At 41.6% G+C, this 27,248-nt stretch overlaps 2 protein-coding genes across 2 annotated transcripts; one reads left to right on the top strand and one right to left on the bottom strand.

Annotated features, from left to right (window-relative positions):
* Positions 1-1,458: 1,458 nt before the first annotated feature.
* Positions 1,459-26,997, bottom strand: dctd (dCMP deaminase). The gene is made up of 6 exons (XM_080760630.1): positions 26,938-26,997; positions 22,457-22,553; positions 13,944-14,079; positions 7,283-7,399; positions 4,323-4,419; positions 1,459-2,194 (listed from the first exon to the last, which is right to left on the bottom strand). The coding sequence occupies exons 1-6, from the start codon at positions 26,976-26,978 to the stop codon at positions 2,053-2,055; spliced, it is 630 nt and encodes a 209-aa protein (XP_080616756.1). The 5' UTR covers positions 26,979-26,997; the 3' UTR covers positions 1,459-2,052.
* On the top strand, positions 18,454-20,376 carry LOC308313364 (thimet oligopeptidase-like; the record flags this gene model as incomplete). The annotated part of the gene is made up of 1 exon (XM_080760464.1): positions 18,454-20,376. The coding sequence occupies one exon, from the start codon at positions 18,454-18,456 to the stop codon at positions 20,374-20,376; it is 1,923 nt and encodes a 640-aa protein (XP_080616590.1).
* Positions 26,998-27,248: the final 251 nt, after the last annotated feature.

Genomic DNA, 27,248 nt, shown 5'->3' with positions numbered 1-27,248 from the left:
CATCAAGTGGAATGACCACAAGAAAACACTTTGCAGAGATAAATTACCCTAATAAAGCTGTGAATAAAATGGGTTTTTTCACTCTCTTGGCTGAGAACTGGTGGACACACACTTACAATCAATCCTGAGTGTAGAAATGGTCCTTAAACAGGGTTGAACAAATTGGAGCCCAACCCGATTATTGACCATCATTTGACTTGTTTTGACTACATTTTCCAGCATTTTCAAAATTAAATACCGTCCATGAATGAAAGCTAAATAAAATCTTACGACCTTAATGCATCTTAATGCACCGTTTCCTAAACAATGAACACAATATGTAAACCTAATGCAATGCATGTGTCTCCAGACGTAAAAACAGATGTAGTAATACTGTTCCAACTGTTCTACTGTACATACAGCCGACTAGGTGAAGAAATCACAAACTGAGGCTTTAACTGTTGCTGTTTACGCCGATCTGCAAGCTCTAAATGACTGAAATCAGTCCTGGCGAGCATCTAGGTATGAGCTTGCAGATATCTTTGAACAAAATAATTTCGGCTACAAAATACGAGTCAAAACATTCTGCAATTGGTGGTCTAAACGCTCCAAAAATTGGGCTCTGTATCAGACATAAAAGCATGGCATTGGTCGGACTCTGGAACCAACGGCCAGTATTTCGCAGGGTGTAAGAACACAAAAGTGTCAACTTTCTAGTTAGTGGAGCAGAACTGTACAGTCAATCTTTGCACAGCGGACTGGCTTTGAGAAGGTCCACACTCTGAACCTGTGGTTTATGACATGGTTCAGAATATTCTCACAGGTTCAAAGAACTCGACCAGAGGAATACTGTGTACTTTAACCAATTGCTTCTTGACTTCACAGTCAACGTAAACTTGAGCCAGCTGAGGAGTGCTGGTCTACAGAGTGTATAATAAGTTGTATATGTCTGATGTTTACTTAGTCATATGGCGGTGTCGCATGACAAAAATAGCATCTAGATTAGAAGCTAGGGCTGGGCAATATCCAAATATGTGTAATCCCTCAAAACAATCTGCACCACTGCCCTAAAGACATAGTGTTGCTGTTGGTAGGAATAAACAAAGAAGCAACCACGAGGAAGTGGACTAAGAGCAGGGAGGAGCCAAACCGAGATCCTGGTCCTACACAGGAGGTGGTGCCGCCAGAGGCAAAGTTTCCCCCTTTTTCTTTTACCGAATGGGTTTCCATATTGGAATACGAGTGACCCAATAGCCAATACCTCTATATAAATATGGTGGAAATGGAAGTATAAAATAGGAATATAAAATCTAATATAGGACATAAAAAACTAATCATCTAGAGTCATATGATCATCAATATAGACAAATCCATGGAGCAATGCCCTGTAAGCCAGGTGTAGTAAATCAGTGCTGCGGTGTAAAGCTGCGCTTAATGGTATACCGAGAGAGACTTTAGCGTGACCAGCGTGAGGTAAGAATGGAAGATTATGCCTCCCGGTTTTTGGGGGGGAACGGAAGGGGGGGGACCTTTCAGAGTAAAATCAAAGTAATTTTTTGAAATATGCTGGCGCATCCGTTGTGTTAACTGATCCCTGCACTGCTCCAGGGATTAGTGCCCTGTAGGCCAGGTGTAGCTAATCAGTTAATGGTACACCTCAGTAATGGCCATGGCCAGGGAACCCCCCTGGGGATTCCTCCCTGCCCAGGGCACCCCTCTGTGGATTCGTCTATATACAGATATATTAAACAGCCTGTCTATGAGCTCAGAACAAGTCATATCTCGGCACATTTTTTTAACGCCTGCCAGTGTCACACAACAAAATATAAATTGAGCTATAGTTGACTGTACTACGCCGGTTTGTAGTTCTGTAACTTGACCCACAGATGTAACCTAGTATCCGACCCAGCTTCTTTTTGACAAACATGCATCACATTTTTTGGGACACAACTAACTGTACGGAAAGTGGGCCCGAGTTAGAAAGTCAAGATATCCTTGAGTGTCTGCCTTCGGACAAAGCAAACAAGAAGGGAAAGAAAAATATAAGAGGCATCATCATGGCCAACTCTTCTTTCACACAGTCTTTGTTCCTCCCTCGCTCCCTGACGCGAGTGTTGCTGTGCCATTGTGGCTGGCTGGTGGTGCATTCAAAACTCCAGCCTGGTTGATGGAGTCAAAATCAATGACAATCTGCGTCCTCCTGGGCTTGAACTGCCTGCAACACAGAGAGAGAGAGGTTAACACAATTTGTGCCCAAGACGTCTCCAGAAGTAACCAAGCGGAGGCTATATACATAGATGTATGCTCCCCCTATTCTCTCGCTCTCTCCATGTGGTCAGTGTGTATACGTTGCTGTCCAGTTACAAGTGTGGTCAAAAATCACACCCCGTGAAGTGAGGGGTGCTCTTATCATACATCATCATGACGTCACGTAACATGTCGATTTGCTCGTCCACATAGGACTTACAGTCTCCATTCAAACTGGGTGATGACTCGAAAATCAAAATGGCCTCATCTGACCTCATCAAACCCTGTACACTCAAGACACTGCCCCCGCTGCGACCCTTAGATCTACATATATGGAGCTGACCTGTTCTGACATTCCATATGTTGATCTGACCTCATCAAGCCCTGTACTCTCAAGAGACACTCCATATATGGCAAGACACTCATCAAACCCGGTACACTCAAGAGAAGCTCCATATATGGCCAGTACAGAATTCACTCCATATGTTGATCTGAACCCCATGCCAAAGAGCCAGCGCTCGCCGTCACCCAGGCGGATGCGTGCACACGGCCTCGCTCTTTGCTCCTTGCCCTCAGGGTGTCTTACTGGTTGTATTTATTCAATTTAAAGCATGGCTGGGTAGTCTATGAATAGCTTTACTACAATATGTACAAATATTTATATTTTTTATTGGGTCACAACACACTAAGGCTGTACCCTAGCCCTGTTTTTAGGACTAGAAACTTCGGCAGGAACTTTCGAGCGAACATCCGACCCATTTGTTTGTAATTCATTTAAAAAAATAGCCTGGGTGCACACTGAGTTTACGGACATTACTACTCTGTCCCCATTGTTATATGCTTCACACACACGGGCAGATGTAAAAGATAAAGATCACAGACTGTATTTGTAGCAGTGTAGTCGTTATGCAGCTCAACCCCACCAAGCAGCTCAACCACTGAAACCAAAACAAACGTCCAACATAGATAAAAGTAATTACTCACCTACTGCTGCAGGTTCCATAAATAATGGCAGTGTTGTTCAAGATGCATGTTTTTTATATTGTAAATAATAGCGACTACCACTATGAAAGGAGCACGTAACTTTGGGACTTTTGGGAGTGTCATAGTAGCTCATTTACAACTTAAACGGACTTCCTGTGCACTAACTTCCTCTTCAAAATAAGAGCCAGATGTAACGATTAGTCAACACTAGTTTTTAAGTGGTGCAACCACTTCTACAACCAGCTCGCAAGTCTGTGTACCTGTTTGTTTGTGATGTAGGTACGTCAAATGAGCACGAGTGGTGTGCGCATGCGTGAAATTGGAACGACAGAAGTATGTGCGCACGCACCCGCGTGTGTGTAGTGCCGTGCATGTGCGCGTGCACCCGCACCCGTGTGTGGATGTTGTTGCTAGATAAATAGCGTCAATGCTAGCGAGCTAAAATATAGCCATCGTTGCTCTAGAAAGCACCAATGTTTCCATCTAGACCACCGGATTATCAGCAAAAACCTCCGAAAATCGCGCTAATGGACCAAACCATGGAGAGCTCCGTAGATTAGGAGTTATTCAGCTTTTAGAGAGGGGAGTTGCGCCACTTGGTTCACACAGGTGTGATTTTTATTTCTAAGTCTACTTACAGGAGGTTAACATCTCATTTGAGTTCCTTTTGAATGCCTGTCAGATTTCTCTACATAACCATCTCAGCTGTTGGTGCGCAAATGAGCCTTGCATCTACCACGCAGAAAACATTTTGATGATGTATGCGCCACCGGTTGCGTACCCCCCTGATTAATAACATCTAAACATGAACATGTAAACACAACATGAACCTAGTACTTATTATGCATATCGCATTCTCGATGGTTTAAGCCCATCAATTAAGATTTGAGTGCCAACCCCAACGAGCAAACATTCGAACCCTGAATGTTTGGGGACAGCCTTCCCTTATTGATAGATTACATTAATACATAATTTCAATTAACGATGATTTCACTTCAACACAATAAAATCTTTACTAATTATTTGAGTGATAATGAATCGTCAAGTACAATGTAATAATGTGACAGCCCTACTTAAGAGGCAACATGTGTGTGTGCGTGTGTGTTACAAACCTGTATTCCACACGAGCCATGCCGAGCATTCTCCTGGAGGCAATCATCTCTGGGCTGTCATGGTACTTGTCAGACAGGTAGATAACCTCCTTAATACCTACGCACGCACGCACACACACACGCACACATGCACACACGCAGTGTGTGAGGAGAGGGAAGGGCGTTAGAGGGAAGAAGAACACACAGTCAGTGAAGATTGCGGTCGGGCGGTAGCTACAGTGGTAATCCGTTAAATCCTGGTTATTTCAAAATGACGACGGCATCAATTTAAATACCGTCATGAAATGTCAGTGAAGTGATGCAATGCAAACGGAGCGACACTGAACCCACATTCTTCATCAGGAGAAAAGAATCTCAGCTTCAGTTCTTCTCTTTTTTCTATGTTTTTCTTTGTAGCTTTTGCCTTTATTTTATATATTTTATGGAGGGACAGACAGTAGGCTGACAGGACATTGGGAGAGAGAGATGGGGGGGAAGACATGCAGTAAGGGCCGTCGGGATCGGGAGTCTGGCACACTGCCAGACTGGATTACCAGCCAAGGTGCCTGGACCACTGAGCCATGGCCCAGGCCTCAGCTTCAATTCTATAGTGTTTTCAGTTACAATTTTGTCTGTCCATTTGGTTTTTCATCGCTTAAAACAAATGAAAGAAAACTATATATAAAGCTATATCAAGTACAATGGAAGGAATTGGATTGTTCCCTTTTATCACTGCACATTGATCGGAGCGTCTGCTCTCTATAAAACTTGTAATTAATATCCTGGGCTTTTATTTAAACCATTACATTATCCAACCTTATTAAAATGAGGATATAAAGTAAGATATAATGTAGGAAGCAAGCAATCATTCATTTGATCTTGCATAAGAGTGAGTTTCTCAGCACCAACCATGGTGCAGAGAGAGAGATTTAAGTTTTACAGCAATAGAATGTTTTATATAAAAATAGATCATGACCACAAAACATTCTGTAAAACATTCTGTAAAAAGGATCTCACACACACACACACACACACACACACACACACACACACACACACACACACACACACACACACACACACACACACACACACACACACACACACACACACACACACACACACACACACACACACACACACACACACACACACACACACAAAATATTTTTGGGAAATGGGAAAAACAAATGGGTTTTCTATATGTGGCACCACACAATCGCCACCATTGCTATGGCCCATTTAAATGACGTTCCACAGTGACAGCATACACGATTTTGAATAAAGAAATGTTTAAAACGGATCCGTCCTATAAATGTATTGTGTTTTAACATGAACCTGGGCAAATTATTTCTCAGTAAAATGTGCAAGGAAGGATTCCTAACTGCTTGTTCCATGTGTTACCTCATTCTATGTGAATAGTTTGTAGAGACCAATTTTCCACACACCTGGTTAGCTTCGGCTACACTGCCATTTGGACAAAAATAATAGCAATGCAGAGTGCATGCATTTGATAAAAAGAGCTGAATGTTTTTTGTTTTGTTCAGAAGCACACATGAGTGCTTACATTTGGCCACTCTGCAGACAGGCTAGTGATACCGATATTGTATTGTAGCTCAAATACAATTTGGTTTGTATGCGACTTTGTTATGGTTCAAAGATACAGAATGACAAACAGAGATGCAGTCGGCCCCAAGGTATTTTCATATAATATCCCTTTGAAAAGAAAAGTGTGGACACCCCTGGCCCGTTCATGTTTACCAAATCCATGCGGTTTTAGCACGAATAAAGTCAGTATGGCCCTCTGGGAAAGAATTCTGCCCACTCCTGTCCCCTGAGCCTGACTCCATCCATTGGCTATAAGATCTAAGAGGTGAGCTAGAAGGACACGGACGACATTGCAAAGCTTCCGTTTAATGTCTGATAAAAGTGAATCTGGAAAAATTATGACAAAAGAATGAGGTAAAAAAAGAAATAATCCAGCTAAGTGCTCAGTCTCAACAGTAAAACCACAGCACCCCCTATTGACACAGACAGGAATGTCTACTCCAGTGGTTCTCATTAAGGAACCCCATATAACCCCATATAAGATAGAGAACTGTAGGGTTTAATTTGGAACCCCCTCAAGGAACTAGTCCCATCAGTTTGACCTAATCATTTTTGCATAATTGTTAGAATGGAGTCCACATTGAACCAAATGGGCCCTCTCAGAGTTATGGGTTATGGGTTCTTGAGATGAAAAGTTTTACAAACCACAACCAATGATTTTAGAGTGAGAAGGTTTAAGAACCACTGACCTAGAGCAAATGGTAAAAACATGAGTATGTTGCTTGCTTGCTGTAGAGGCATATGTACTGTAGGTGAGGTGCTGTGGGTGAGTTGGAGACAGTGATTAAAGTGGTTACAAAGCATCTGTGTAACCACTTTAATCATGATTTTATACTTTGGCTATTCAAAGATCTTCAAGCTCATAGCGTGGCACAAAGTGACACTATGAGCTTATAAAAATGTGGACGTCCTCAGAAGTATAGCAATACAAACGTGTGCGTGTACATGCCTGCAAGGTCTGTCACAATTACGACATTATCGCCTAATCGCAATAATTTGAGATCGTCGCAAAATGTTTTTGCATAATCACCATATCGTCATAAATGTTCATATTTTCAAAAACTGGAAATAGTAGATATACAAGCTTGTACCGTAGACTGAGCTTGTAAATAGTCTATTTTCACCATTAAAGTATAAAGTTATTAAATATGAATGTCATCATTTGTCATATCAATCCCAGTGCAACTTTTTTATTCAGCCTAAAAGCCAAACAGAATGTAATTTTTATTCTTAAAGTTCCAATGCTTTACAATAGAAACAATTAAATTGTTAGTCGCAATTATTTTGACAATTGACAACCTACAAGTGACAATTAATCAAAAGTAAAATGTCATAATCGCCCCTAAGTGCGTGCCACAAGCGGCGCCACTTACCAGCCTGAATGACGAGCTTGGCACACTCGTTGCATGGGAACAGGGCCACGTACATGGTACAACCCTTCACATCGGCACTGTTCTTGTTCATGATGGCATTCAGCTCAGCGTGACACACTAGTGAAAGACACACACAGAGGGAGAGAGAGCTGGGAGTCAATGCAACGCCTCCACAAAATAGCTGTATAGCCAGACTAAAACTCAGGAGAGAATGCTGTGACCACTTTCAGTCTGGTATCCCTACTGTGGACAAGTTAATTTGTTATTAAAGTGGTTATGTTCGTTTTTTTTATTTTATTTTATGTTTTAGTATTAATTTGCTTTTTTTTAATAATAGTATTTGTCAGTGGTGAGGTTTGAAAAAGCACTGTGTAATAAAGAAAGAAACAAATACAAGTTAATATAGATTTCATATGCATCTCTCCATTTTAAAAAGCCTTTTGTGGTGATTGAAGGCGTTTTCTGGGGAAGCTTCTTCCCAATAACAAGAATAACTTCTAAGAATAACTTCTACTCAATAACAAGATGGTAAAAAAAGAAAAAAGAAAACATGTGGGAAGTGAATGTGATATTGTATATTTATGTTTTTGGTGTCTTATAATTCTGTAACACTAAGTCTAACCTCTTTACGACAAGAAAGAAATAATAATTAATTCATTCATACATTCATCTTAAAATTGCTATCGTTTGAACTAGTATGTGTTATTTGTCATATTGGCACTGTCAGGTGGAAACCTCATGTCCAAAACTGTTACTTTTCAGGATTCAAATAGCAAAATAACAAAAGTAGCAGATCTGAAAGCTCAAAAACGCATCGATCCGCGTGGCGTTTCGACCTATACTTTTTTTTTTTGCGAAAAGAGTAAGACACAAAAAGCCAGGATGTGAAGATAAGAGATATCTGCCCGACCGCGACAATATACGCTTTTAAGCAAGAGCGTTCTGTAGGCCTGCCGCCAAATAAACTAGTGTAAGCGAATAAATAAACGCCCAATAAACGAATGCACAATCTGCATCTGTAGTTACAGTAGAATCACAGTTACTGTACCACACGTGTAATCAGTGTTGCTATATTGGTATCATTATTGATAGACTCATTAGACCATGCAATTAATCGGCTATTATCAGATAAGGGCCAGGATGTCTACATCGTGCATCCCTAAGGGGTGTGTGTGGGGTATGGTTCTTTGCAGCACTAATTATGAGGTTATGAATAGTCCCTGTCAGCAGTAGATTAGCATATCCCTGCAGGCCATATACAGCTCTAGCAGATGCATTGGATACCAGTAGTATCCAATGCATCCCCCCCCCCCCCCCCCACACACACACACACACACACTTTTATGCCCAAAGCACACCAATGGGCTAGCCAGAATTTCAAGGAACACACCTGTATTCATGGCATAACTTGAAGTACACCATGTACAGTATAAGCTAACTTATTACTTATTAGTATAAATAAAGTAGGGCTTAAATAGATTATTTTAAATAAAAAAAGAAACGTACAAATATCCATTTTAAAACATCCTTTGTGCCATTTTGAATTGTCGAAAAAGTTCAGATAATAAAATTAGTTAAATCTTTGTTGTCCATTGTCCTTACTACTGGTACATACCAGTGGAGGTTGTCCTTACCACTGGTACATACCAGTGGAGGTTGTCCTTACCACTGGTACATACCAGTGGAGGTTGTCCTTACCACTGGACATACCAGTGGAGGTTGTCCTTACCACTGACGGTACATACCAGTGGAGGTTGTCCTTACTACTGACTGGTACATACCAGTGGAGGTTGTCCTTACCACTGGTACATACCAGTGGAGGTTGTCCTTACTACTGACTGGTACATACCAGTGGAGGTTGTCCTTACTACTGACTGGTACATACCAGTGGAGGTTGTCCTTACTACTGGTACATACCAGTGGAGGTTGAACTAAATACATTATCATATTTGGCCCGGGAGGCATAAACAAACACCTTAACAATGACGTGTTGAGTGTCATAATGTTGACACAACAAGATAAGACAGATGGAGCTCCAGCTGTGCGTCATAAGTGACAGCCCCTTGCATCTCCAATATTTAAACTTTTAATGTTTTTTATTTTTCCATAAATGAATGGCCCTACTTCATCATGCTACTACCGCTTTGTAAAAAAAAACTTAAATGCAAATGATGAAACTTAACATGTAAATGTAAAGCACCGAAATAAACTATTCATTCATTCATTCATGCCAGAGTGTCACATAATCAAAGGGAAAATAGCAGATCTACAAGCTCACACGACACGTTTGTAGATTTGTTTACTTGTTTTTTATATGTATTCATGAATCATAATAATGATGAAAAGGTAAAGGTTTTGGACATGCAAGGTTTCCACCACTCAGCAACGCTACCTTTGTTGCCGGGGCACATGCAGTGAATAATCACGGAGTGTTTTAAGAGGTTGTTCTGACAGTTAAATGTCAACATAAAGCCCTCTGCATGCGACTGAAAAAATAAAGAAATAAAGATTATAGGCTTGAACTCTGAGCCGTTTCATCTCTCATCTGAGAATGTCACAATACAGAGTGTCTGGGAGTCTGAGATGATTAGAAAAGCTGCACAAAATGCCACCACCATGGGAAGGTTGGTGGAAAAAGAGTGATAGTGGTTATGATATCGATTACTTTTAGTTTTTATTTTATTTTTTACAATTAATGAAACTAGAACTGGTGGTGGAAAGTAACTAAGTACATTCACATACTGTAATTAATTTTATAATATCTGTACTTTACTTTGGATTATTTCCATTTTCCAAAACTTTTACTCTACTACACTGTGCATCTCAGAGTAAAAATATATACTTTAACTCCACTACAATTATTTTAAAACTTTAGTTACTATTCCTTTGTAGATTGATTCTGATTAGTAATAGTAGTATTACAAAACACACTAACCTTTTCAGCACTAGGCTATATATATTTTGGCAATTTGATAAAGATGTTTTATACATTTTGTGAAATGGGACATTCTGCACAATGAGTACTTTTACTTTTGGTACTTTAATTTAAGTATATGTTGATGCATTTTGAACTCCGGACTTTTACCTGTAACAGAGTATTTCTGCATGGCCGCATTGAATGATTTTACTTAAGTAAAACAATAGAGTCTGTAATCCACCACTGTGCAACAACCAGTATCAGCCTCTCTGCCTGGCTTCCCCTGAAAACGGCCCCAGATGGGCCAACTGTGTTCGCGTTAGAGTAGACAGACAAAACAGACCAGATGGATTCGAACCAACAACCTCCGTGGTTGCGCACAACACAACATATTACTCAATAGTTGCAGTACAGTTGGTCTTTACAATTATACACACATTATTTGAGATCCGTTGTACCTCTAATACAGTGGTTTTCAACCATTTCCATATCAATGCCCATTATGTATTCGGCATTTGAGCCACAGACCACCATGTGATGAGATTTAGCCTCTCAGACCCAAAACTTTTTTTCTACAATTCCATGCTGTATTGAATAATGTTGGTACTATAGGAGAGATAACAAGCAAATGTTGATCTTGTAAATTGAATAATGCAGATGTTTAACAATAATTGACCTCCAAAGAGCATGGAATTAAATTAAATGGACCTGTGCGGATCCATTTGGTCCAGAATGTATAACCCCTCAAGGACTACTGGTTGAAAACCACTGCCCTGATATAATAAACACAATGATATGGCGCACTCACATACACACACAGCCCCAATTGAGCCCAATCTGTGTGTATTGTAATTTGTGACCAGTCCATTTATTTAAAACGGGGTGAGACATTGTGATCAATAACACACACAGCTAGCAACAGCTGCTCCCCAGCTGCTTCAAGTTATGCCCAACGATCTTTTAAATTAATGACACAAACTGACACATAATACAGACAGACACAAATAAAAATTTACAATTTAGGCATTGAGCATACCTGAGGCAGATTACTACAAATTGCTTTCTAAATCAGTAGTTCGCACATTTTTTTCAAAACTATTAAAAATGCATGCAGCATGGCACAAAGTGACACGTTGTGAGCTTGTAGATCTGCTATTTTTGAAGAATAGCCAACGCAAAAATCTGAAATGACACAGATGCAGTAAGCAAGGTAAACATGAGGTACGGAGGTAATACATCAAATGCACACAGCTAGGCAGGCACACACACACACACACACACGCACACACAAACACAATTGAAAACAATGTTTACATGCAGTAACTGCTATGGTAAAAAAAAATGCCATGATATGGTAATGGCAGCCAATCCTAATTAATCCATGAACATGAAAGAGAGAGGGGGGAGGGAGAGCTACACAAGGCTTGTGGACTTGTCATTATTGTGGGCATTATTTATCCAATAGCTCCCCCTACAGGCCACAAAGCCTTACAACTGTCACATTTGGGTCTGGGGGAGAAAAATATAAAACCAAGTCACCATGTCTCTCGAGTTCTAATGCATTTTCAGGCTGGGATACCATTTTCATCCAGTGAGAAAGAAGGAAATGAGTAGACAAAATTGGAACTGGAACTGATAAATGGGTACTCTCTCCTGATTGGCTGACATTTTGCAACCTACCTGAAAAACAAAAGGAGGTCGAAGGCACTCTGCAGTCAAGTATAAAAGACCTTTATTTAAATGGCATCAGCTCGGCAAAGAGCATAAAAAAACGACCAACGCGTTTCGGCTGTCAAGCCTTTGTTAGGGTCCACTCGCCGACTAGGCATTACACACTGCAAGAGTTCACCAAGATGCGATCCAGACCCGTTATAGGCTACATCATTTGTTTTTCTATTCCAATTCATTTTGACATCTCACGCACGTGCAGGATGCCGTGATACAAGCGCGAGACAGACACAGGACGCCTCTCTCTGTCTTCTCGCAGAGCCTTTCACAATCAGCGAGCAAAACATTGGCGATCAAAGCCCGATCTTGCGTCAGATCAGGAGTTTTGTCGGCGAGCGCCAAAAATGGTCCCTGACAGCATACGTAATCAGAGCAAATATCGTGCAGTGTGTATGAGCCATAACAAAGCGAACGAGCCTAAGCCTCAGCTAGTGCTGGCCAACTGATAATGGGTAACTGCTAATGGTGAACAGATAAAATAAAAATCACACCTGTGTGAAGTGAGGGGCGCTAATATATTAAAGTCTAGCTCATGTTGATTAGGTGATGTAATACAAACGGTGCAAACACAAACATTAAACGCCATTAACAATAAAGAGACAATATGACAAACTGGCACATTATGACGTACATTTTCCCTTCATTGTCAATGGCGTTTACAAAACAAACAAACTAAAGACAAAAATTAAACCTGTGTAGGAGGGGCTAGTGCACCTCAAAAATAAAAGCCCCCGGGGAACCCTGGCCTCTTCTAATTTCCTCCACACTCAAGAGCTGTATGGGGGGGTGGGGGTAGCAGCTTTCGTCAAACTTTGGTCAAATTAACTGTCATTGCATCTCTGTATGTATTATTATTTTATTTTACTGAGAGCACGGGATGGTGGCCATTGCGCCATCTGCGTCACTGTATGTACGCACATGAACTGGCTACTGGAGTGCCAGTTGGAGTGGAGCCTTAATTCAGCCGTCTTATTGACACAGAGTATGCCCGACAGACACACTGCAGACAACCTGGCTGGTAGGTAAACTGAACGATGCGGTGGTGGAGGCTTGGTACGGTAGCCTGTCTTTGCCAGACACAACGTGGATTCACGCCTCCTCCCTGCTATGATATGCAGGGAGGAAGTGAGAGTTATTCCACATTATCAGTATGGCCAAAGCCAGGCTAGAGGCTTGGGTACTGAATACCTGAAGATATGCATTTGTTTCCACTGTCGCTTAAATCGCTTCACTTTGGTTGTGCAGGTCAGCGTTGGTTAAAAAAAAGAAGAAGTCCCATCGCTCCAGCTCACTCTATTTTATGGACGATCTGTAGCTGTCTTCCCCCTCCCCCGAGTGGTGGATTGTATGATTGATATAACAGCTATAAAAAGTACACAGTAATTTAACAATTGGAGTGTAACCAAATGGCCCCGGTCGTTCTATTTTATGGTATTGAAACACCTTTAGGCTACTGGGAAAGTGTGTGCATCTCACAGTGCATGTGTTCACGATGAAGCACATTAATGTTGTGGCTGTTAATTCCCCCGTCCGGGTGGACTGGGACTCGAAAAATCCTGTTGTATTTTTTTAAAGGATTAAAAAACGGTTCATTAGCTGGCAAGGCGTGACGGTAAGCGGTTAATAAAATATCTCCATTTGGTCAGCCCTAGACCCAGCGCACATGCTCTGAGCTGCAGTCTGACGAGGGTTTGTTTTTCACCTCCACCACTGGTTGTTGGATAATAATACGATACGATTATATGGTAACCAAGAAAAGTGCTGGTCCGGAATTGTCCTTTAACCAAACCCTAGTGTTCCTATTCTGAGGGCAAACATCAGCACAACAGCATTATCTACAAGATCTTTTAAATTGGCTTGAGTGTGTGTGTGTGTGTGTGTGTGTGTGTGTGTGTGTGTGTGTGTGTGTGTGTGTGTGTGTGTGTGTGTGTGTGTGTGTGTGTGTGTGTGTGTGTGCGCGCGCGTGCGCGTGTGTGTGTGTGTGTGTGCGCGTGTGTGCGCCATCAGTCCTCTCACCATAAGGGTACTTGGTATCCAGGCGGTTGTCAGCCGAGCGGGACCAGGGCATGAGGTCATCATCACAGCCGTTGGGCATGCCGTTGTAGCCGATGCCTACGATCTTATTCTCCTGGTTCACAATGCACGCCCCCACCTAGGAACACACAGCCACAAGCAATTGATAGGACCGCAATGGAAATTGGAAACCATTGTTGCAACCGAAGGTCACAATTACTATGAAATCCTGCATCTCGCGTCTGTCCGTCACACGTCCATATTGATTGTTTATTTATTTTCGTGTCCTGCACATGTGATTGTGCCCAACCCTCATGGGTTTATAAGACACCATTTCACAATTGCATTTACATTGTTTACATTACATAATTCATTATATTACAACTCAGATTTATACAGAGTACTCGGTCTTCTTTCCCAAGCTTGACAAATAAAATCTGCCACAACAAAAGTCCCTTTGGCAAAACATATCTCCATTTTTACATAGTCATTTAAATCTTGGAAATCCCCAGATATAAGACATCTTATTAACCAAAATATCCTTTATGTCGTCATATTTAGAGCAGTAAAACAAAAAGTGAACTTCCTTTTCAATTTCATCATAACCATATATTGTTGCGTCCATCCGTCACACCTCCATATATGGTTGCCAATCCATCATGCCTCGTGACATCATGGAGAACCCTTAGATCTCGATATATGGATCTGCCCTGTGACATCATGTGTCACCATGGCTACCCTTCCATATATGGTCACTCCTCGTGACACGTCACGCCACCATACTGTATATGGCCATCTCCATATATGAAGATCATGACACAGACGTCATCTAACCCTGGATAACCATACATGAAGACTGGATCATCTCCTAGATCTGCATAGCCGGCCAGCAACTCTTGTTGATCTGACCTCATCAAACCCTGTACAGTACACTCAAGACACGCTCCATACTGTATGGCCAGTACAGAATTCATTCCATATGTTGATCTGACCCCCCATATTTGTCATTACATATTGCACAGACTCACTTCTAATCAGTGGTGGAAACATTACTCAAATGTTTGAATTAAGTAAAAGTATCAATCCTGCTACTAAGTAAAGTAATACTAAGTAAAAGAAGGGTTCTCTCTCTCACACACACACACACACACACAGCTCTGCCTCCTTCTCTTTGACAACACAGTAGAGTGAGACTCTCTCGTTCGCCCGTAGCTGACTTGAGGCTTGCGGATAGTTTCTGAACGCTTGCGCTTAAAATAATGTACTTTCTGACACACTGAAATCCCAAGGCACTCTGGAATGTTATGTTAGCGACGCCCCGTACCGTTGTGTCAAAAGAGTAGTTAACTACACACGGTGTACACACATGCTACAGTTAAATTAGCCTCGAGAGCTAGCTAGTGCAGAGGAGAGGGACTTGGTAGAGAGATCGAGAGAGATGCGGAGCGCTCTGACCACGATCAAGACAGATATATCTCATGTTGTGTTTATAGCGAACTAAGACGGTTGTATCCACACTCAAAATGCACATCTGCCCGACCATTTTTTCACTTGCCCCGGGCAGTCGGGCAGGCGTTAGTGTCAAGCCCTGCATCGTCTTGCTCTCTGAGGTCAAGTAACTACCGGTGGCCTATGGCCAACTGTGTTCAAAATTACTTACAAACTAAGAACTGAACATTCACCTTCCCTTGTGCCCTTCACCATCTCTCTCCCTCTCTCTCTCTCTCACACACACACACACACACCCACCCCTCTCTCGGTACCCCCCGCAACGTTTCCCCAGGCTAGCGCTCTTTGATCAAGTGGTAGAGGAGTGCTAGGGAAGCTTTCAGTGCTTCAAACACAGACTCCCTGCCAGGCTCTCCCCTCCACCTCTCTCTCTCTCGCTCTTCTCACACCCCCCTCATCTGTCCGTTATGTCCATCAAACCTCCGAACCCTTCCTTTGACCTCATTCTTCTGACCCTCCTACAATCTATCAATATAGACAGCTGCAGCAGAGATGGGAATACTGTGAGAGAAAGATACAGCAAAGCAAGAGAGAGAGAGATTAAGATTAGAGAGTACTGCAAGAGTAAAAGACACGGCAAAGAAAATGAGATGAAAATAATGCAAGAATAAAAGACACAGCAGGCAGAGAGAGAGAGAGAGAGAGAGAGAGAGAAAAGATAGAGGAACAGAGAGACAATGAGGAGGGAGGGAAATCAAAAAGAAAGGCTGAAGGAGCTCATTTCCTCCCTACCATTTAAGATGAAGTCAGCCTTATAATCCCTTTAACTATAGTGAAAGAAGAAATTCACTTTTGCACTAATTCGCACTCTAACACAGTAACGAGTTCAGACTTTGTTTCTGTGCATCTTTGCAAGTGAATTGTAGTCCATCAAGGACACCACCTGGCAGAATACTGTATATACACACACACACACACACACACACACACACACACACACACACACAGTGTGTGCGTGTGTGTGGACAATGGACATGGCATCAGCTCAAAAACCTCAAAGAACTGCTATGACCTACGGAGGTGTCCGTGCGGATGCCTGGCTAGAAAGGGGCAGGGGTCCTTGACAGGACGCTTAATAATTCAGGGGTTTACCAACAGACACCTCAAACAGAGACACATGAGGGTTTACTGTGCATGCTTGCGTGTGTGCGGTTAGGGAGAGAGAGTGAGTGACGGGGGAGTGAGGGTGATGGGGTTACACAGAATAAATAAACAAAAAAGGGGGTGAAAAAGAAAATCTCATGACTCCCAATGTGTGACTAGGAATGGGCACCATTAGGATTTAATTGTATCGATTCCAATTATGTTTATCGATTTGTGTGACTAGGAATGGGCACTATTAGGATTATAGATTCCAATTATGTTTATTGATTTGTGTGACTAGGAATGGGCACCGTTAGGATTTAATTGTATCGATTCCAATTCTGTTTATCGATTTGTGCGACTAGGAATGGGTACTGTTAGAATTTAATTATATCGATTCAAATTCTGATTATCGATTCCCCTTTTCAGTTCCAAAAAAATTATAATAAAGGGAAAAAAGGGGGGTCGGGGGCAAATACTTGGATAACAAAAATATCTTAAGCATTAACTGAATTAGACAGCATTTACTGCTACAACAAATCGGAACATCCATGACAACACAGTGGAAAGACAATTTGAGATAACACTTGCAGCTGCTTGTTGTTCATTACCGGACAATTATGTTAGCGTTTAGTAGTGACACTTCAACTTGCAACGCTGTGGATGGTGGTCAGAATAATGAGTGTACACGGTGTCGATGTGAAACACTATACCGTTTGAAGTGTTGTGGCCTCTCTGAGAACAGGAAAACTAGAGAGAGAAAACTGAAGAGCCACGGAGCAATAACACCTTTGTGGTCTCAGGATTAAACTAACTTACTAGTATTAGTAGCACTGTTAATGTTACCCATGCAGGCCATGCGTTGCTACACATGCGCAGGAATACAAGAACACTCATTCCAAAACACGGTCGTTCCGGATCAAATCCGGAGACCTCAACAGTATTCAGTAAAACTATGCCTAAACCTAACTTATTCAGTAAACTATGCCTGAACTATTCCTATTAGGGATGCACGATAGATATATATATATATATATACATACATATATACACACACACACACACACACACACACTCGGTAGCATAATCGGAATTGGCCATAAAAATGCCGTATCGGATCGGTCTCAAAATAATACAGATTATTTCATTGGTTTTCACCAGCAAAAAATAAATAAATATGTAAACTCATCAATGAGTTCAAATTATATAAGTGTCTAGTAACGCTTGTCTAAAAGCCAAATCAAATATGGTGTAAAATCTTAAATAAATTTACTTTACATTTGTCTACATTTAATTTGTGTACTCCTCATTCAGTAGTCATTCACTTGTGAACACACCTGGAAAGGAGGGCATGCACACGCAGATTAGACCACCAATGGACCGACATGCGCTGCTCCATGCTTGCGCTTAGGGTTACGTTAGGGTTTGAGGTAGGTTGTCGGTCAAATGACAGTCGGACCAATATTATATCTAAACTAAAGCCTGTACCCGGAAAAAAGTATAGGCTATTTATTGATTGAATACTTTATTAACAGGCTTTGGGCCAAGCCCCTAAGGCCTAGGCTTGTTTGGTATCGGCAGATATGATCCTGCAAATAATCAGAGATATCGGTCATAATTTCATAATTGTGCACCACTAATTCCTGAGTGTAATTTGGGGCAAGCATTCCGGTTACCATCTGCAGCACCATATATAGACGTCTACGTCATGGAAACATTACAACATCAACCTCATATAATAGGAACAGGAAAACATCGAGTTGGGGCTCTCACTAAAACATGAACCTCAGGATTCTCCCTGACATCACAGGCACAGCACCAGGCTTAAGCTGAATACTGAGTTCAGTCCTTTGCTTCACAGACCCACCTGAGCAACAAGACTTTCATGGAGCTCAAAACAACGTGATTTGATTTCAGTCAGATGGGAGCTGCAGGAGAGGTGGTTTTTAGCAGTCCTACTCGGGTCTGCACGGAGAACCGCCTGTGCTGGGATCTGAGCCCTAAGCAGATCCAGCAGGTGTCCGACGAGCTCATCAGCAAGACCAAGGAGGTGTACGATGCCGTGGGCTCCCTGGACCTGGACAACGTTACCTTCAGCAACACTGTGAAGGCCCTGGCCGAGGCGGAGGTGGAGTACCTCGTCCAGTGGAACATGTTTTACTTCAACCGACACGTGTCTCCCAGTAAAAAGGTGAGGACCACCAGCACACGGGCGGACAAAAAGCTGTCCGAGTTTAACGTGGACATGAGCATGAGAAAGGACGTCTACCAGAGGATTGAGGCTCTGAGCACGATGGTGGATATGGACAGTCTTACGTCAGAGGACAAGAGATACATGGATAGACACCTTAAACTGGGCAGAAATTACGGACTGCATCTGCCCGAAGATAAACAAGACGAAATAAAGGACATTAACAAACAGTTAATACAACTATGTATCGGCTGTAAAAAGCAGAACTCAACCACGTTGAAGAAGCTAGTGAAGCTACATGCTCGGATGAGCGCTTTGCTGGGTTTCAAGACGCACGCCGACTTTGTCCTGGGGATGAACATGGCAAATTCCGCAGAGAAGGTCTCCATCTTTCTGGAGGAGCTGGCCCATAAGCTGAAGCCGCTGGGAGACGAGGAGAGAGCGATCCTTCTCAAACTAAAAAAGGAGCAGTGTCAGAATAGTGGTCTGCCATTTAACGGCAAGCTGTATGAATGGGACCTGCCATACTACATGTCCCAGGTGATTAAGAAGGAGTATGGAGTGGATCACGACCAGTTGAAGGAGTATTTTCCTTTGGAGGTTGTGACCCAGGGTCTGCTTGACATCTACCAAGACCTGCTGGGACTGTCGTTCAGCCTGGTGGACGGCGCCCCTGTGTGGCATCCCGACGTCACCCTGTACTGCGTCACCGACCACTCTTCTCGACAGACTGTTGGACAGTTCTACCTCGACCTGTTCACCAGAAAGGGAAAGTACAGAGGAGAAGCTTACTTCGGCCTGCAGCCCAGCTGTCTGCTGTCTGATGGGAGCAGACAGATGTCTGTCGCCGCCATAGTGACCAACTTCAGTAAACCGAAGATCACCCCCTGCCTCCTGCATCACGAGGAGGTGGAGATATACTTCCATGAGTTTGGGCATGTCATGCACTACCTCTGTGCTCAGGTTGACTACGCAGTGTTCAGTTCATCCCAGGTGGAGAGGGACTTTGTGGAGGCACCCTCACAGATGTGGGAGAACTGGGTTTGGGAGAAGGAACCTCTACAGAGAGTTTCTAAACACTACAAGACTGGAGCTCCGATTCCAGATGACCTGTTGGACAAACTCATCAAGTCTCGCCTCGCCAACACGGGTATGGACTACCTTCAGGATATAGTCCAGGCTAAGTTGGACCAGGCCCTTCACACTCAGACTGGACTGGACCCGGGTAAGGAATACGCCAGGCTCAGAAAGGAGATTCTGGGAGTCCCTGCTTCTCAAATGACCATGACCAACATATCAGCTACGTTTGGGGACCCAGTAGACGGAAACCAAGCCAAGGACTATCGCTACCTGTGGAGCGAGGTGTTGGCCATGGACATGTTCTACAGTCGTTTCAAACGGGAAGGCATCATGAACCCTAAGGTGGGTTTGGACTACAGGAACTGCATCCTGAAGCCTGGTGGTTCAAAGGATGCCACAGAGATGCTGAAGAACTTTTTGGGTCGTGAACCTAATCAGGAAGCATTCCTCCTGAGCAAAGGACTAACTGCTTTCAATCAGGAAGCATTCATCCTGAGCAAAGGACTAACCGCTTTGAAAACCAGGAAAAGAAAACTAAAGGAGAGTCACATGAAGAAAAGAAAAAGAAAGTAAAAGTCAGCATTTTAAGTATTTAGTTTAATTTGATTTAAGTGTTCCTGTATTGAGCAGTACTAGCGTTTCAACACTAGTCTATCTATTTGTTCCACTGCATACCACAATGTATGTCCTAGTTGTGTTGCTGTAGCTGCCTCAGCAGTTCTGTTCTTGTTCCGAGGGTTAAGTTATGCTCTGAACACTGCTTTATGTTATGGTTTCACTATACACTAAACTCATTTCAGTTGTAACGTGAAACACAATCCAGAATGATTTGATTATGTTGGTGTCAATATGATTGCAAGTAATAATTGTGTAAATGTATTTTGTTTCACCACATTGGAACATGCATTGCTTTTCTTTGGAATGTGAAGTTAAATTGTTTTTAATTTTGCACAGAGTTGGAGATATGCAGTAGCAATCCAAAGACTAATTGTGTACCATTAGTCTTCTAGCAAGTAGTTATTCATTTTCATTGTTCTGGCTGTCAATCAGGTGCTGCACGTGGATAATTTAATATAATTAATTTTATATTCAGATGATTAGTAAGATTAGATTAGTATCACATTGGTTGCTTTTGTCAGTAGTTTACTACGTTTGTATAGTGCTCAGTTCTATTGTTCTGCTGATGAGGGTTTGAAGATAAACAGTGACAAATACAAATTGAGTACCATTTGTCTTCTACAGATTCAACTTCTAAACTCCTCTAAGCACACACTTTAGTTTTTAGTCTCTGGACACTGACGGCAAAATTACATCATTGACATGAAAATGTGCCGGAAATGGAACGCTGTTGTTCTAAAATGTATTTTTGTAGTTTTGTTTCAAACTGAATTCTGGGAAACACAGTTCTACCACCATAGACAGACCACAGGCAGTGTTTATCCTACCTTGAAGGTCAAATCGATTTTATTTGTCTAAAAGGTGTTTCCTATAGGGCAGGTTTAACCCAGTGGTTCTCAACCTTTCTGCACTCGATAAAGGTTATTCAATTTACTTTGATATTTTACATAACAGTGTAATGACATGCCCTGCTCATTATTTTTCTTCTTCCTTATATTATTTTCGTATTTTTTATTATAATTATGTTCTTATTTGTATTATTGAGCGGTACAAGCCGCTCCAACATTTGACCCATCTGTGTGTCCATCTCTCTATACTCTATCTATATCAGCACATTTTGTTTGTCCATTATCAGTATGGTAACAGCAGCTGCAGCCACCGAGCGGTGGTGTTGAGCAGACTTGATCACACACACACAAATTAATCAAGATCCAGACCTGATACTAATATAAGCTACATTTGCCTTTTATTTAAATTCATTTTGACGTCTCACCTAGGTGCAGAATCCCATGACACATGCTTGAGACTGACAGGACCTCTCCATTTTTACCACACACACACACACACACACACAGTCCTGACGCAGTTTCAATATTGACATTACTCAATTGAGATGTGTTGGTTTTATAGATTTAACAGCCATATTAGACTAATATAGCTACCAGTGTGTATGACACCTGTATTTACCCAAGGAATAAGTAACCTGAATTTACCCACAGAATAAAGGTTTATATTATCATCGAAGCAGACAGACAGACTTTCTGTCTGTGAGCACATCTGTCCTGTGCTCTCGTTGGCTGCAATATAGACCTTCTTGGGGTGTCAAATATCAAATCTGCTAGATATTCAGAAACGCTCGGGAAGGCATCGGCGAGCACTTTTATCGGCACTGAATCTTCTCTCAGAGAAAAAACCTCCCCAACAGCATAATCAGCACAAATATCGTAGAGTGAGTAGGGGTCATAAGTCATTTTATGTTTGGTTGCGCTCAGGTGTTGACTGAAAATTGTAGATCTACAAGCTTGCAAATTCAGCAAGTGTAAAATCAGCCATTACGACACCATCATGGCCCCCCAAAATGCATTTGTGTCAACTAAATCAACCGTTTTATTCAACAGACTATGACTAAACAATTTGCTGTTAAAATGAACACTGATTCACACAAACAAAGGGCCAAAAAGTGTGACAATTACTATAGTCTGGTTGCCCTGTTAGGGCAATCACATTAATTAGTAATTACAATGCAACAGAGTACCTGGGAGCTTGGATCCTTGCTTCTCTGTGCTGACAGGAAGGCCACAGCCATAAAATACTCGGGCCATTCTAGGTAGTCGTCTCTCTTCTTGGTGACACTGGTTAGAGACAGAAGACGCCATCAAAGAGGAGATTAGACATACTGTACCTAAAGATGTTACATTTAATCCTGGGTTCACATTATATTAGGGCTGTCAAGGTTATCCAACTTTACTTGACGATTTTGTCAAACAAATAACTGATTAACAATTAAATTGTCTGTGTGGAAGATATGACAAATAACTTAAACAAACAAATAGATGCAATTAGATTTAACACAATGTGTGGAAATGGAGGATATACAAGCTCAATGTGCCTCATGTCAACTCATTGAGCTTGTAGATCAGCTATTTACACCATTTCTGAAAATGTATGAACCTTTTCTCAGCATGGAAACAATTATGAAGAATCATTATGCAAAAGAAATATTTTGATTAACTCAAATAATTGTGATTAGGCAATTATGTCATAATTGTGACCAACAGACTACAAGCCGATATTCAATTGAAGTCAGCGACTTGAAGAGTGCAAACGACACGAAGGCAACCTTGTAGACCAGAGGTTACAAGTTATTACAGGGCCGCCACATCTTCCCATCTAACCATTTGAACCCTAACATCCATATTCTGTGAGAAACATTCGCTGAAAGTAGCTGATCTGCAAGCTCACAATGAGTCGCATTGTGAACTTGTAGATCGGCTATTGGTAACAAAGAGATTTGGTAATTTGGAAAAAAAACAGAACACAAAGTACAGAGCCAAAGAAAGCTTATGGTTGAAGAATGCATTAACATTAATCCGTTCCCAACATTAGGGCTGCACGATTAATCAGATTTAAATCGAAAACGGATATTTTGGAATGAAAATCGGAAAATCGACTTTCACTTTAACCCATTCTGACCTGAGATCAGATTCATACGAGGTTTCCACTGAACACACACACTGGTCTGATCAACCCATTCTGACCTGAGATAAGATTCTAAAAATGTCAGTCGTTCGATTTTTCAAAAATAGCAGACCTACAAGCTCGTAGCGCGCCACTCGGTGGCGCGCTATGAGCTTGTAGATCTGCTATTTTTCAATAGCTAAAGCATAACATGATGCTGACACCAAAAAACGGGTTCCCGGTCAGAATGGGTTAATTAGGGTAATTAAGTTACGGATCTCGCTCATTAAAAGCACTGCACGGGCCAATGTTGGTGGATTAATCATAAAGTGCCAAAGAAAAAAGCTCATAGCTTATCAATACTGTGTCCCGAGTCGACCTACTGTCCCTTACATTAACTGTTTATTTTGCATCGAGGAGCGATGTGTGTATGTCGCCTCGTCTAAAAACAGCCTGACTTATGCTTCGTCGTACGACGTGTTGCATGCTGAAAATAGCTGATCTGCAAGCTCACAACACGACTCACCTCCGCAACACGTTGTGAGCTTGTAGATCGTCTATTTTCAGCACACGAAAATATGCAGGATGTGAGACGTTCCGAAACTTTTGCCTTCACAATAAACGCATCAGCTTCTCAAGTTGAAGAGAGCTACTGTATATGGGGCTACATTTTCACATGGCCCATTTGACAAGACAAGCAAAGTGGAAAAGGATTACTGATTTGGTCAGTGGCATTTCACATTGCAAAAGGGTGCAGGAAGAGTGGGCACCTAAAAAATTGTGGGCACCTCAGTGTTAAATTGACATTTTTTTTTTAAATGTAAAAAATAAATTTAAAAAGGAATTAATTTGGATAATGTTAATGGACATATTGTAAAAGTTTTCAGTTGTTGATTGGTGCAGCCACTCCATTGCCCAATGTGTGTCCCTGGCTGAGTCCGTCCGAGCACCGAAATATCGTTCCCCCCCCCCCCCCACAACTCTGATGATAGTGCTGTCAAACAAGTCTATGAAGCCATCTATGAGAACTATGAAGAAGTTTAATCTGCAACATAATTTTATACAATATGTAGTGGGGGTCTCTGTTCATCTCTCTTTCCCTCAGCTAAGGGCTCCTTGGCCTGAAAAACGACCCTTGTTCTACACTTTACACCCCTACTTGAACTCTGACAGTGTGTGAGACAGAGGAGGTACACTACACTTAACATGACATACGAGTGGATGTGTAGGCGACGTGCTGTGGACTCAATGTGCAGAGGAGGCATGGGTAGTTACCCCTAGAAAGTAACTGGTTTTATCATTTGTATACTTGTAAGGAGTTTGAATGCAATATACTTTTCACTTTACTCAGGTAAAGTACTGAATGTGAAAAAACAAATACATTTGGGACAAATCTAAAGAAGTAAAAGTAAAAAAAAATCAAATACCGGTAATTTGGCTACATCTTCTTGATTGTGCACATTCTACAGTATGCGTTTAATTATCTCCAAGAGACCGTTTAATTTAGTTTATTTCTATTGGACAAGCATGTATGTTACACAATCATTATAATTACATGCTGATAAAATAAACAATAAATCAGATGGTATACTATTAAGTACTGTAACTCAGTACTTGAATCTTTTCTTTTTTTAAGCGTTGGCAGATACAGGCTATGAGAAATTTCACTAAATACTTTAAGAAATTTGGTTGACTACTAAATCGTACTTCTACTCAGGTCATTATTTTAAAGTAACACTACTTTTACTTGAGTGAAGCTTTTTTGCTACTCTACCGACCTGAAGTATGCGTGTGAATTTACTCTCATATGGATTGGAGGGCAGAGGTGGTGTAGGAGAGGGGCAGTAAATTGCAACGTGATCCCTGAACAGCACTCTCTTGGTGGGATGAGGAGAAAATGAGAGGGCCTTGAGGTCAGGTGTGGTGGAGGTGTTTGCATCAAGTGCTCTCTAGTATCAAATCGCATCAAACACACCCACGTCCCACACCCTTATATCTGCATGCTCGTATAGCCGACAGGGTAAAAGCAGTAGTAACACCATTCATTTCATATTCATATTATACAATTTAGGCATTTTGCAGATGCTCGTAATGCAGAGCGACTTACAGTAAGCAAGGAAAACACGAAGCAATACATCTAATGCATACAGTATAAATGGTAATCTAGGATCATAGGTAAAGGACCTACCTAGAATAAGAAACTACACACACTGTGACTACACTATAGAATACATTAGGTAGGGGTATAGGCCGGGGGCCACAACTGTAGATTGAGTGTGTGTGGGGGGCCCGCACAGCGTGTGCGCACGCCGCACACGGACATTTTGTGGGTTCTCAAAATGCATGTTGTGCTCAAACACGAAGATGTATGCATATATAATACATGTCTGCACAGTAATGAGCAGGATAATGTGTATATACATGTTATGTGCCTTGACTGCCATGTGACATGTCAAACTAGGGGGTTTTCATGATGCTGAATCCATTCCAAGCATTAGTTTTGCACAAAAACACTCCTTGGGCTAAAACGGCCATGATGAAAAGCATGAACATATGCAAGTTAGCATCTGGAAGTTTCTACCTGCTGGGGAACCATACTCAACATTTCTAACATAAAACCTTGGTGTACTCAACATGTCTGGGTTCACAATGGGGCTCTATGGGCTGAAGTAGATTAATATGCAAATCCGATCAAAAAAGCTAAAAGCTGTGCCGTTTATACTTGCAGAAAATGTCGATCAGTGATGTAAATTTTCAGGGTTGGTCTTTTAGAGATGGTTCCCAACTTCCCATGGCCATTTTATGAGTCCATTCATGAGTTCAACGAAGTTAGGACTCAGGAGTCATATTTTGACATTTTTACAAATTCATGTATAAAATATATCTGAAATAAATAAACACAATTCTAAATATTCAAAAGAGTTATGCAAACAACAGTGAAAAGTATTTTCAAACAAAGTAAATGAACTAGCACCAAATTACAGTACAGTGCGGAGTACAGTAGTGGAGTAGTGTGTCCCAGAAAGGTCCACAGATCGGTCCATTATCAATAATCTGTGTTTTGGGATGTAAAATGCACCCTATAGCTCGTCTGGTGTTATGGGTGTGGACTAGTGCATGCATAGTCGTAGAAACCGTGTACTAGGGTAGGGCTCCTGTTACTCCGTTAGGGTCTTCAAGGTGTTTTTGTTAACCAGTGAGGAGATCCTGCAGGAATCTACAACACTAGCCCAAACATTTAGACTCTCGTCTAAATGTTTGGCTACTACAACACTTAAACACTAGCTCTGTTCCATAGCAACACCATCTATTCTACACCATCAAACGGTAACGTACACCACCAGCACCAACACAACACACTGTGTGTGTGTGTGTGTGTGTGTGTGTGTGTGTGTGTGTGTGTGCGCAAAGCAGACAGCCAACGTTAACAGACGCACGCACACAAAGTGACAAGTCAACACACACAAACAGCAAATTCATAAAACTGAACACAAACCATCTGCAGAAAAGTGAAACTGAAACAACGTGTGTGAATGAATGACATAAACATGACATTACCCGTTCATTGTCGCAGCGTGTTGTTGTGTGTGTGCCTCCATGCTGCAGCAGGAACCAACGCCCTGAAGTATTATTTATGTATTTACACACCGCTTCCTTGTTGCACACCAGGATGATGGAAATCTCCCGCGCAGGAAGCTGTCATCATCTGTGTTGCCAGATTTAGCGAAAAAAGTAACCAGGTCTATGAAAACAAGCCCACTTTATATCGCAGAGGCTTAGTGATTGATTGATTGATTGATTGATTGATTGATTGATTGATTGATTGATTGATTGATTGATTGATTGATTGATTGATTGATTGATTGATT

The sequence above is a fragment of the Protomyctophum bolini genome (assembly GCF_963924005.1).
Source record: "Protomyctophum bolini genome assembly, chromosome: 3".
NCBI classification, from domain to species: Eukaryota; Metazoa; Chordata; class Actinopteri; order Myctophiformes; family Myctophidae; genus Protomyctophum; species Protomyctophum bolini.
Note: the sequence above shows the minus strand (reverse complement) of the source record. Positions and strands in the feature narration are given on the sequence as shown.

What these genes read in the sequence shown, in the direction of transcription:
- dctd (XM_080760630.1), bottom strand. Translation starts at nt 26,978, where the DNA reads ATGGAGGCACACACACAACAACACGCTGCGACAATGAACGG. An exon ending in GCAAGGATCCAAGCTCCCAG is followed by an intron (nt 14,080 to 22,456) that starts GTACTCTGTTGC and finishes GTGTGTTCCTAG; the next exon opens with GTGGGGGCGTGCATTGTGAA. An exon ending in ATGGCTCGTGTGGAATACAG is followed by an intron (nt 2,195 to 4,322) that starts GTTTGTAACACA and finishes TCTGTGTTGCAG; the next exon opens with GCAGTTCAAGCCCAGGAGGA.